The sequence below is a fragment of the Branchiostoma belcheri genome, unplaced genomic scaffold (genome assembly GCF_001625305.1).
Source record: "Branchiostoma belcheri isolate BF01 breed outbred unplaced genomic scaffold, Haploidv18h27 scaffold4, whole genome shotgun sequence".
NCBI classification, from domain to species: Eukaryota; Metazoa; Chordata; class Leptocardii; order Amphioxiformes; family Branchiostomatidae; genus Branchiostoma; species Branchiostoma belcheri.
The window spans coordinates 7,319,718-7,333,089 of NW_017804020.1; the positions used below are offsets into that span (position 1 = coordinate 7,319,718).

The 13,372-nt window shown below is 37.8% G+C and overlaps 1 protein-coding gene across 4 annotated transcripts in view; it reads right to left on the bottom strand.

Annotated features, from left to right (window-relative positions):
• Window positions 1-12,632, bottom strand: part of LOC109477104 — a 26,646-nt gene extending 14,014 nt beyond the window's left edge. For 3 of the 4 annotated variants that reach the window (XM_019778159.1, XM_019778160.1, XM_019778157.1), the window contains exons 1-7: window positions 12,440-12,631; window positions 10,387-10,706; window positions 7,995-8,108; window positions 7,085-7,150; window positions 5,439-5,536; window positions 4,997-5,213; window positions 4,061-4,161 (exon numbers count right to left, since the gene is read on the bottom strand). In XM_019778159.1, the coding sequence (XP_019633718.1) occupies window positions 4,061-4,161; window positions 4,997-5,213; window positions 5,439-5,536; window positions 7,085-7,150; window positions 7,995-8,108; window positions 10,387-10,473 (683 nt within the window). In that variant the 5' untranslated portion in view covers window positions 10,474-10,706; window positions 12,440-12,631. Of the gene's footprint in view, window positions 1-4,060; window positions 4,162-4,996; window positions 5,214-5,438; window positions 5,537-7,084; window positions 7,151-7,994; window positions 8,109-10,386; window positions 10,707-12,439 lie in introns of all 4 variants that reach the window. The other variant, XM_019778158.1, reaches the window with a different exon arrangement.
• Between the last annotated feature and the right edge of the window lie 740 nt (window positions 12,633-13,372).

The window sequence follows — 13,372 nt, forward strand, 5'->3', positions numbered from 1 at the left end:
ATTTGTAATGTTTCAGAAAGGGGGGGAGGGCCAAGGAAAGTTTTCTTATAGCGGGGGGAGGGCCAGGGAAAAAAAATAAATACGGGGGGGAGGGCCAGGGAAAACCTTTTCTGCCCGATTCCTACGCACCGGCCCTCCCCCCCCCCGATAAATAACGTACTGTCCCTTATAATTCGCCATGCTTCTATTTCTACACAATGCATGGGGGGCTTTGCCAACATGGTAAACTTATCTCGCATGTTGTAAAATTAAACTGAACATAAACAGTGTTCTAACTGGCACCTATGTAAGAAGCCCACAGGTAAACAAAGGGTGCACTACCTTTCAATAACCATGAAGTATAATGACAGTCAAGCAAGATTACTCCATTCCAATTCACTTTCTCTTGTCGCATTTTCAAAGACACTAATTCTTACATCTAATAATCTTTTAAGTTTTTTCCTCAAGAAATTAAGCAGAGGTCTTCCAAATCATGGCTACATCCAACCTACAATGAATGTTTTCATTATTCAAGAGTGATTGAAATATTTGCACTGGTCTTTATAAAGTAGTGAACAAGGCTGCCATTGCCTGCTGAATTGAAATGAATTGCCCGGGCTGTGTAATTGTCACCCGAGCTCCTGCCTTATTTGGACTGACCTAGGTGGTAAAGTAAACAATGACCTACAGTAGCGACAGGTGCTACTGTCAACACAGACCAGGTCAGCGCAAACACAGACTTATAAAGGGACGGGGATGAAACAAAATATCAGCACCCAGCACAAGACGCTTAGATCGTTTACCGTCAAACAGTAAAGACAACATAAACATGACCTCTGGGTCTTTCTTTACATCTTGATTAGCGTCTAAGTGGTTTGGATTTAGTAGATTAAAGTAATTTTGCCCTGGGCTTGTGATTTGTCAGTGCACACCTACCCCTGGCCAGTTCCTCTGTAACGTTAGTCCATGGTAGTGCACGTTTCTTCAAAAAGTGCCAAAAACGTTTCAAGGGTCCAAGTTTAAGTCACATTTCTCATATTCTGCTGCAAAATGGCATTCTTTCTATTCAATGAATGAAAATCTATTCTGGATTCATGGTCATGCCTTACTGTAATAAATGGTTTATTGGTCAAACATTACCCGCAGCCTTTTTATAGCACTAAAGTGATGCAGGGTTTACAATCACATAATGCAGTCATGATAACATAGCTTCTGGGTATAGTTCTGTGCCAAACTGTCCATTTGCCCCTTTGTAGTGTTACATAAAATTTTGTAGCACACTACACTGGTACACTACCTGGGTTAAAAGGCAAGATTATATGTTGTTTGCTTGACAAATCTATAGGCGAAAACTCTCACTGTCATATCGATGGAGGTCGACACTTCACGATGCTCGATTGCAATGTTCTCATCATTTTCTAGCACAAACATTGTGGTTTTAGGTGGTTTAGAACAAATAGGGGAATGTGACATGAATATTTGTCTTTTTAAGTCCAGCACCAAATCACTGAGTTTAATTTTTTAGACATGAACTAAAACATTCTGATTCTGATTTTCCTGTGTACCAGTATGCAGTACTATAATGTAATATAACAAAAAAAGTAATCAATGATCAAACATAGGAGTGATAAATCATACAAACAACTAAAATTAACTAAAGCCTAGAAAAAAGTGTAGTGTTTCCGGTTTCCCGACCAGTGATAGCAAAAACCTGACATATGAATTTCAAACCCAGGTCTAACTCTGAAACGCCATTGATTTAACAAATTTCAGAAGCAATATTTTCTTCAGTAAATCAAGTGAAAAATTTGTCCACAAGCAAACAGGTAGACAGGTCCTTGAGACAGTTGGATCATTTCAGCAGCAATATCTGAAAAGAAAAAGAAAACCCCTACCTACCGGTAGAGTTAGACCTGTGTTGGCTGAAAGATTATTTAAGTAACAGAAAACAATTCGTCTCTAATGGAAACATCAATTCTTCTCAGAAACCCTTAACTTGTGGAGTTCCGCAAGGCTCCATATTAGGCCCCCTTTTATTCTTAATATATGTTAATGACTTAGCATTAGTATCAGATAAATTTTTTACTTTGTTGTTCGCAGATGATACAAACTTATTTATGTCACACAGTAATTTTGATACTCTATTGACAACGGTAAATGCAGAATTAGAAAAGGTCAGTCAATGGTTCAAGGCGAATAAGTTATCCCTTAATATAAAGAAGACAAGTTTTATTATTTTTTCTGGACCAAAAAAGAAGTATGATAAAGAAAAAGCCCACATATATATAAATAATAAACGTATCAATCAAGTAAACCACACTCGCTTTTTAGGAATACTTATAGATGAAAAACTTAATTGGAAGATACATATAGATTTGATTTGCAATAAGATTCATAAGAACATAGGCATCATTAGAAAAATAAAGACCCTCCTCCCACGAAGAATATTTATAACATTATACTACAGTCTAATATATCCGTATCTATCATACTGCAATTTCATTTGGGCGAGCACTTACACAACTTCAATTAAACCACTCTATCAACTGCAAAAACACTTTGTTAGAATTGCAGCTAACACACACTTCACCGCACACTCAGCACCTCTGTTTCGTGAACTAAAAATCATAAATGTATATGACTTAAACAAATTACAAATAGCCATTTTTGTTCATAAAATCGTTCATAATACCAATAGTTTACCAGATCAATTCAACACTTTTTTTACATTCAACTCAGACATTCACCAGCACAATACGAGACAACATAACCATTTAAGGCCGACCAAGACTAAATCTACACAAAAACAATTCTCAATAGCGTATAGAGGCCCCATCGTCTGGAATAAGTTAAGCCAACTGTTACAAAACTGTCAGTCAACTCCTGTATTTAAAAAACTTCTTAAAAACTTTTCCTACAAAATCCCAGTACATCCACAATCTGATTTGTTTGTTTTCCTTGTTATTGTTAATATTTTGTTTTAATCGTTAATTCTTATGTTAATTATTTAATCAGTTTAATCTGTAACATCTACCTGAATTACAGGTATAAGACTTTTGTTCAATTTCGTTTTAGTTAGTTTATACACCTCAGTTATTATTTCTGTGTCTTGATTTTGTTTAATTACTCATTGTTTAATCATTTCATTGTTTAATTTTGATGTTTAATTTAAATATGTTTTGTCATAAGTTATCTTTGCTTGGGGTAGGCCTCTAGAAAAACCACCCAGGTTTCTGGCCTACCCCGCACATTCTTTGATTATTATTATTTGATTGTGTAATTGTTTTTAATATACGTGCAAATGGTAAATAAACAATAAACAATACCGACCCTAGTTTTTTCAGGACCGACCCTAGTTTTTTCAGGACCAAAACCGGAAACACAATAATTTTCCTAGGCCTAAACTAAAGTCTTGTTATAAGGCAACGCTGATTTAATTCGTTGGTTCTCAGATTCGGCTCTTCATTTTTTTCTGACTTACAAAAAAAAAAAGATTCTGGTTCTTAACAACAGTTGAGGAAAGTCCTTTTCTTACAGTTGTTGCAGTTCTTCCTTTACCATTGCAGTGTAGTTCCATTAAAAGTTCATTGTTTGAATAGAATATCAACCCAGCCTCTTGTGTTGACTTCATGGCTCCTATTGTAGCATTTGGGGCTAAAATAGGATGCCTAGACCTGTAGTAGCGTGCATAGTCCAGTGGTTAGCAATCTTGCCTCTGGACTAAGAGGTCGGGAGTTCGAATCCCGGCTGTTGTCGCTCGCCCGACATGCACGCTACTGTTTAGGGACGCAGTCCTTATTTTTTAAATTAGGACGGGACGTTAAGCTGTGGTCCACTGTTCATTGTGCTTGTCAAAAAGAGCTAGGAATTTCCCTGGTACAATGAACCTGTAAATACTGTACATAGCGTCTGTCTTTTATGTTACGACCAGTGGAAGATTAGCTCTTCAATGAGCTAAACTGGTTCGAGATCACTTTCACTTTTTTATTTTTTTTTACCTGTCGCTACATATTTTTCCTGAAAAAATCCAAGTCATCCAGCAAATTAAATTGGTGTGGCCTAAAGAAGTGTTGGGACCTACTTGATGGTGAGTGGGGTGGTGAGGAACCTGGGTCTCCTGGTGCCGTGGTGGGTGTGAGCCCGCCGATGGGGCAGCAGACCATGCAAGGCTTGTGGGTTACTCTGTTAAACATACACACCAGAAAGAAAAAATTACTGACGTTCATGTATCAGAAGCATTAATCAAAGGGTGGTAAAAACAAAAATATTCTGGATGAGGAAATCTGTCTGATACTGACATTTACTGCTATTTCTTAGCACATTTTTGGTCATCATTCCATTTAAGCGTACTTTAAATAACACAAAAACATGCTATATAGCTATGGGAGGAGTCCCTACATTTTGGAGTACCGCCCATAAACTACTACATGTAAACCCAGCCTACGATACATAAAAGTCAACCGTTTTCCATCACATTTTTGCCTCACAGATATCAGTCCGTTGTTGGATAGAATTGATTCAACTTTCCACATTAAAATAATGATCCTGAAATTGATTTTCAAAATCCAATGAAATATTATTAAAGATCATTTCTTCTTCAGCCACTTTTAGAGGACTTATGATAAGAATTAATGTGAATATATGTGCTATTAATTTATTAAAACATTTTTATACATTCAAGGTTAGTCTAATGGACAGATCTTACCAGCTATATTTTATGTCAGAAAGTGTCCTTTTATTTTTTGGTCACTTTCGTACTATTGTGTTTGCTATATACACTGATCTAGCTGAATCAGTTTTGTTCTGTTATATTAATAGGTTAAGTTAATTTATTATGTTAGTTTCATGATTAATATTTCACTCCAAAGTTTCAAGGAGGAGGACATTGTACAAGCCTTGCAGGCTTCTTTCCTCCTCCTGCACACTGTTTTTTCTTTGTTTTGCATTTTGTTGATTACTGTTTGTCTTTTTATTGGTGCAGATAAATAAATGAAATGAAAAAAAAAAAGCCAGTCACCTGATAGTCAGACAGTGTGACTACTCTCCGTATCTCGTCATACAGGTGATCCTCGGACACATGTTCTTCAGCAGGAGTACTGGGCTGTGTTGGCGGCTCTCTTCTCACAACCCGTGGCTCGGCGTGGATCTTGTTGGGGTTGTTGACATCCAGGTTCAGGTATTCTAACCGCTGCATGCCATTGTTGAGAATCTGCGTGTAATTTCGCCACGTTTTTCTGAAAAACACCATAAAGTGGAACATCAAATGTTGCTGTACATTGATATTCAAGATCTGAATTCTGATATTCTTGGATACACAGATAATTTCAATTCAACATCCTCTCTAACAAATTGATTGTAAATGGTAGCTTGCTCTGTTCTTCTCATATCAACAGTTGCTGTAACACACGCACCCAAAACAATACCTCCATTTTTCATGGAGGCATTCTAACTATCCTTACTTTGTGATGTTCTTAAATTCACTGGGTGAGACAGGTCGGCCGGATCCAGAGTACGATGTCTCATCTGTCTGTCGGGGCCGGCGGCTGTATTTGGCTCTCTGTTGAAGATCAACATGGGAGTAGATTAATATCTTAAAATGAAAGAATTCTGAAAAAGTACCCAATTGGTATTCACCGGGTTCTTACCAGGATTTTTTCACAGTGTAGGGAAACCAAGTGTGGCAAAACCACTAGGAGAACCAGACCTCTAGTCTGAGCACCAGTTTTTCCGTCAATTACTGGGACTTTGTGGCATGTGACGGAAATTTCTTAAAACCAACCTGTCAACGTTGACAGACAAAAATTAACAAAATTCTTGGGTAAGAATATGAAAGCATCCGAAGGACAACAGTACTGACAATCACTCGCAATATCATATTTTTGCCTGACTCAAAATGTGGGAAATTGCATGTTTTAAGGTTAAGGAAAATCTAAAATTTCCCGGGGAAGCATGCCCCTAGCCTGGGTGCCATCCGGATTTTTGCTCCACAACGCTAAAAAAAATCATTTTTTTGATTTAGGCTAGCATGCTCCCAGACCTCCCTAAATTGCGAGCGGCTTCTGCGCTCATGTTGCACCTACGCCGTTCCTGTCCCCAAATCTGATGATGAACCTGGGTTTGACAGAAATAAATTTCAAGCTGGCTAGAGCCCTGAGGAGAACACTGCGGGCACAGCCTTGCAGGGGGTCTGGAGGCATCTCTCTTGAAGATTGTGACATTTCATAACCCTCTTAATTCTAATTTTAAAAACACCATGTTCTGCATGAAATTGTACTTTATAAGCAGGACACTGACAGTCATCTACATGTACCAGTTACAAATGACTACCAAGATAGAAAATACTGAAAAATGAAGAAAAAGAAAATCACACAGAACTGCTTTATTGCCATATGTCTTACGTTTTGAAGATCCTTCTTTTGCTTTTTTCTAAACTTTTTCATGACAGGCATGGTAAGGCCAAACCAATTTATTTCCATCCTTCATATTAAGCCGAAGCTACAGCAAGCAGACATCATGAAAGCAGAGCACTATAGGAGGACTTAAAAGTTAAATATCTAAATATTACCCAATAAAACTCAGTACAAGCAGGCATCAACCAGCTGGTCCTTAGATCTGTTTGTTTTTTCAGTTAAGGCCACTGCAATTTGATTTGATCGTTCTTTTTTTTTTTTTCAAAAAAATATGAAAGCGACTGGGCAAAAAAAATAAAAATAGGCTTAGGCATAGCCCCAAATGCTACAATAGAGCCAGAAGCCAACATCCCAGACTGCTTCAATATATAATATAATTCAAAAAACTTTTAATCAAACCACTGCATTCAATTTGTTAGATAGAAAAACTGTAACAGCTACCAGGAAGACAAGGACTTTCCCCAATGGTTGGGTCCAAAATACGGTATGAGCATTTTGGAGTTGATTCAGAAACAAAAACTGAATTTTTTTTGCAAATCAGAAAATAAATTGAAGCAGACAAATCCGAGAACCAATTGATTAAATTGTTGTGGCCTGAGCAAATTTAAAAAATCTTGGAACCAACAAATTAAATTGATGTAGCCTGAGCCTGCCATCATTGTAAATTATTATCAAAAACAACTCAGCTGGCAAACCTTGATGGGTTGTTTGGCTGGAAATCCACGACTCTCCTCTCGAGCTCGGAACATCTCAACCTTTTTCTGGGAAGGAGAAATAAGATTTTGAGTACAATCATTGACTTTTGTAATATCATTGCAGAGCTGGGATTATACACATACAATGTATATATAATCATGTACAGTCATGTAGGTATATGTGGATTTTTATTTCCTGCATCAAATGTTACCACCTACATGTATGAAGTATAAAAGAAATAATGGCAAATAGTTGCTAAACTGTTTTTAGTATGATTCTCAAAGTCTGGTGAAGGTAAAATCTGTCTGGTGCAGGTAATTTTCATTGTTGTACCGGGTGAGTGTGGGTATGCAGAATAAAGTATTTTGAGCTGTCTTTACTGACAAAACATATCAAAACCACAGATGGGATATCATCCTTAGGTCACACCAATTTAATTTGTTGGTTCTTGGATTTGCCTCTTCATTTTTTTCTGATTTGCAAAAAAAAGATTCTCATTCTGATCTGAATCAACTCAAAAATGCTCATATTTTAGTTACAGTTGAGGAAAGTCCTTTTCTTCCTAATTCCTACATTTTTTTTTCATCTATCAATGCAGTGGCTTGATTAAAAGTGCAAAATTCATTGTTTACATATGAACCCAGCCTTTTGTGTTGACTTCATGGCTCCTACTGTAGCATTTGGGGCTGTAATAGGATGCCTAGACCTGTTTTTATTTAATATTATTTTTTTCGCCGTCGCTTTTTCTGAATTTTTTCTGAAAAAAATCTGAGAACCAATAAATTAAATTGGTGTGGCCTTAAATACACAAAAACACCCTGATATGTTGTCTAGATGTGTTAGTAAATCATGTTCCATGTTTTACACAGGGATAGTACATTCTGCCGACATACTTCAAAAGGTACTCACATATCTCTGGTGTTCCACGGGGGTTTTAACCCTGATTCCCCTGCCTCTGGCCAGGGGTGGGATGGAATGGCGGGGCTGGCCTCCTCCTTCCTGGGGAGGGGAAGATTTACCATCCTGAAAACAGAAGAAAACAGAACAGAATCTGATGACCTTTCTTCAACAAGAACATTAGGTGAGTCATAACAGTGTACAAAATACTTGTTTGAACCAGGTTGCCCAGTGGGCAACCTACAGCAAAAATCAGGTTGCCCATCAGAATTTTAGGTTGCCCCACCTGTAACTTATAAGTTACTACTTTCCTCAAATTAAGTAATCATGTTAAAATACATATTAAAGCCTTTGACGATATTTCTAACAGCCTGTAGTTAACTGATACTAGTAATATAGGGTTAATGACCCGCCCTGAGGTGTATACGGTGTCATAATTCATGGTCGGTTCCTATAACCACCGAATGAACGACCGAGTCCGCAGAGCGGACGAGGTCGTTTATGAGGTGGTTATAGGAACCGACCATGAATTATGACACCGTATACACCGAAGGAAAGCGGGTCATTAACGTTATTATCATATAGACATTATAATAATAACAACAATAACATTATCACATATGCATGTACAGCTGACACACAAGGGAAACAACTTATGCGTAACATGTTAATATTTTAATCTTGCATTAAAGTGAATTCTCATCACAACAAACCAATTGTTTAAAGCTGAAAGTTGCATATGAACGGGATTTACCAGTGAATTTTACCCTGAATTCCTTCCACTCTTGTCCAAATTCATCTCTGTGGTTGGCCGAAGAGTACAATAGGAGTGTCAAGTAAAGAGTAATATTTGTAAATAATGCTTTTTCCCTGATTTTACTGCTGATGTTAATTGTATTTAGTTTCATCATAACTAAATTAATTTACTACTCTACATAAACAAGTTTATCAGAAAAGTCTTTAGAATTAGCAGCAGGTTAGAAGAAAACACCCCCGTCATGTAATGGTAGCGTCGGTTACGGACCCGCAGGTCCGTATATCGGATATTAACGACCTGGGTTATGAGGGGAATGGAGTCCTCTGATTGGTCAACGTCATCTGGCTATATGATAATAGCCATTAATACCTAAAATTAAAAAGCATCTGCCAGATACAGTCGTGCAAGCCAAGTGGGCATTATTATGGGAGGGACGCCCATTCTTAAAATTCAGGTAGCACCTAGGGGCTACCTACACATGTACTCACTCATGATGTAGGTTCAAAAATAGGTTAACGCAAGTAAAATTTGCAGCGTAATTTGCACGCTGCATAACAACATTTTCCCCATTAGATTTAAAGAGTGTGCATTTTAGGTAAAAGTACAATGCAGTAGTGAGCATTGGACAATTTCACATTTTCTCAGTCTACTTTTCCAATGCTTCACTTCATGAACAATATTCTTCTGACTTACAGGATTGGGCGCCAGCAATGTTCTCATTGTTAACCCACCACCTACTCCCAATTTTAGCTGTAACTTAGGATATATATAGCCCTATATCTGCTATGCAAGCTTAATTTTTATCATTTATATCTGTTATGCAAGCTTAATCTTTATCATGCTTAAATGCCATCTTTCTATCCTACGCAGGTTGCACATCAAGATGAACAGTAAGTCAATACTGATGAGAACATAGAAGAAAGCAAGCTGGACAACTAAAACAGATCTTCAGTTTGACAGAAAGAATGACCTTTAATGTCAGGATACAGTAAAGAAGTGATGGAATATGTACACTACCCAAATTGTGTAAGACCATAATGAGTATGTTGTGGAATCATTTATCTCAATCAGTAGCTTGGATATTAAGCTCTATCATGACAAGCTGATGCACTGGACAATAATTAAAAAGTCATTCCTTTTTTGAAAAGCTTAAAAGCTACTGGAGGCACATAACAATTAGTCTTCTTTAGATGGTATATCTACCATGGATGTAGTTACCTATACCGGCTAGCAATTATCTAGGCCCAGGATGACATTAACAATATTCATGATTCTACGATAAACCTACATGTACAAAATTAAAGGTTATAGAAGTGGGAGCTCAGCATTATTTGATGTAGACAGTCTGGCAGTAGGCAGTTCTAATGGCACTTGATATATGCGTGTGTCATGGTGGAAGAAGCTACACGTACTCAGAGGGGGCAGCAAAGGAGCATGTGTTCAGAGAGCATTGTGTGTATTTCAAGTACATATGTATGATATATATATATATTGGAAGGGAAGTACAAAAAATCATAATGCATAAAATCAGTCTATCATAATTGTATCAAACAGTAGGTAGATAGATTGATACAGGAATAAATGTTTTTTACAATGATGAGTGAAGACATACAAATCAACAGTCACACTATTGTTAAAATGGCTTACCATTCCAAGATATATCCCTGTCATATTCCGTCCAGAAGTTTTCTTGGTTAAACCGCCAAGTCCCGGTGGTACGGTGAAGTGCTCCATGCTGGACTGCTTGGATGGAGAGGTTATTTTTCCTGAGCTCTTCTATCTCTCCCACAGACTCTCTCTGCCAGTAAACTGTGTTATCACCGCGGTAAGTCTAATAATAGCAGGGAAGAACTGTCCTCTCTGTCAATTTCCCGCTCTGTTACTTCCATATCTCCTTTGATGTCGAATAATTCCTCCGGGGAAAAGCGGCTTGATCAACACGGTTGCAGACTTCAACAGTGGACAATCTGTCACAAAGAGAAATAACAAAAATTAGCTATTTTGGAATCACAACTGAAAAAATATCACAGGATGGTAGAGCGTCGATCGATGATGTACCTGTTTCCATCGTCAATGTTCCTGTAAGGTGGCCAAACAAAGTGCAATTGTCAGAAAACATACACATCACCATAACATTTCAAAGAATCATGGCTTTTAAACTGTCATCCTGGGTTCGTTTCACACACTTACCTTTTTGATCATGCAATGTATCTGCAAAGAAGTTTCTTTGAGGATATGTATGGGGTATCCTGGCAACCCTTGGCAATACTACTAGTACTTACTTACAAATGTACAGTTGGAAAATTCAGGAAGACCTGCAGTAACGCTTAACAGTAAGTTAAGTTGTTCTTGACTTATGTCAAGAACAATGTATTATTTAATGTATTATTATAACAATGTATTATGTGTATTATTAGTTAGCTTTGGGAGGCTTCATACTCATACTAAGTAGTTCATTTGTATTCCATTAGGGCATTTGCCAACATGATACAAAAAAATTTTCACTAATTAACGATGAATTTAGGATAACAAAGAGCATGCTATGTTGTGGAACTAAAACTTCATGTACAGATCTTGAATTGATTTCCGAAAAATGCATAACAATGAGCAAGGGCGTCATAATAGTATTATTAGTAATACATAAATTCACACATCAATTTAGCATTGAAATATACTGATTATGATGGGAAAAATTGCATATCAGTAAGATAAAGTGACATTGTAACAATCATTTTTATTTGTACGATAGTTCATTATTGGCCTCAGACACTGTTCTACCCTACGTAACATTACCTTAAAGCAGCCAGCTATGAGAATACCCGTTAAAATTTCCGACACTACTACTTGGGGTACCACACTTTGTACTAGTAATTATGCTTCACGGAAAAAAAGTATAGCCTCTTCTTTGCCTGGAACTCAAAGAATAATTCTACTTGCTGTGTACATTTCCACTTCTTTACAAAAATGTAACGTTACATACACCAAAGTTTAACAATTCACTGTATATGCTGCAATGCTTACAAGTGTATAGATTTGCTAGCAGTGGTAAGGGGTGGGGTTAGGGATTGTGGTTGGGGTGGGGGTTAGGGTCAGCTTATAGCTTTCCTGGTGCCCAAAATTATTATGGGAAAACATATTTTAGTAACAATATTCCTGTAACGTTACATGTACCTACCGGCCACCAAACCACTCACCCAACAACACCCCCCACCCCCCTACACCCCCACAGTCCAACTCCATTTTTTCACAATCAATAATTTGGTCAGGAAATTCTGGAGCTCACATTTCAAGCGTTATAACATAATCATAATAGTAACTTTATTCCCAAATCATACAAGATCCCCTCAACAGTCCAACTATTCTCTACTAACTGTTATAACACCTGTAGTCACGTGGGTCGCAACCAGCTAAGTACCGGTGATCGGTGACTGACAGACATAAATGTGGATTGTAGGGGGTTTTGGAGGAAAATAAAAACTTAGAAATCTATTTTCTGAAAACAGCCCCTATTCTGCATCAACTACGGCAATGTAAGAATACGATTTGACACAAACAAATTACATGAGAAACTTTATAAGAAATACGGCGTAACGCTATCACGCATCTGAACTTTTCGGGCAAATAATTTTATGTTGCCCGCCTGCACCTAGGCCTTGCGTTGACAGTTCAAACCCTGCTCATAATTTATCCCTAAACTTACCAGTTTATTCTTGCAGATGCAGAACAAACCCCACCGCCACTCTACCCTCCCGCCCTAGCGGGTAAGGCCTCTGACTTGTTGAAAACTCGCGGTGTCCGAACGTAAAGTCCTCCGACGGTCAGGAAAACTCCAAACAACTTGATCTGCCATCATGCCCTCAATAACGACCGCCTACGATACAACCGTATATGCCTGATGAGAAAGTGAGGTTTCATTTTTTCTCAAGGTTATAGCAAAAAATATGTGATGAGTTTAAAAGCAAGAAATGTTTTAGACATCTGCTTTATGTTTGAAGCTCTTAGTTGTTCTTATTCTGTGGCGATTCTGCACGTAAGAAATTCATCAGAATAGAGTATCATGACGTCTGTGGCCTTGTCCCACTAGTGCGACTTTATTTGTAGACCGGGGCAGTGACGTCACATGGCAACATAAGCAAACTCCCCTAGAGCAATCACGTCCTTTCTCTGTGACCAACAGAGAAATAAAATGATTGTGATATTGCCCATGTGAATATTCTCGTGCATTCCTGACTAGATATTCCCGATTATTACTGTGTATAGCGTTAATTAGTCAGGCGAAGCTAGGCCTGTGTTACGCAATCTCTCGCTGCAAGGGGTTGATTGCTTGGCCGGCCGGTGATTTGTCATCATTATACGGGCCGCTAGGAGCGCGATTAAGTCAGTCAAGAACATGCGAACATGCATGTACTTGAAAACCATGGAGGTATCTCTATTATACCTCCATGGGAAAACCAAGTAAGTATAAATCTGATACGTTACAGCAGTATATAGGAGGCTCCAATAAAGGAAGCTACTTGTCTTTGGACTAGTTTCTGCGCTGTTTCAAACACCAAATGTATTTTTATTATGCAAATTGGCTGATATAATAGGCGGTATGCGTCAACATAATACAGATTGCCTTGTTCAGAATATT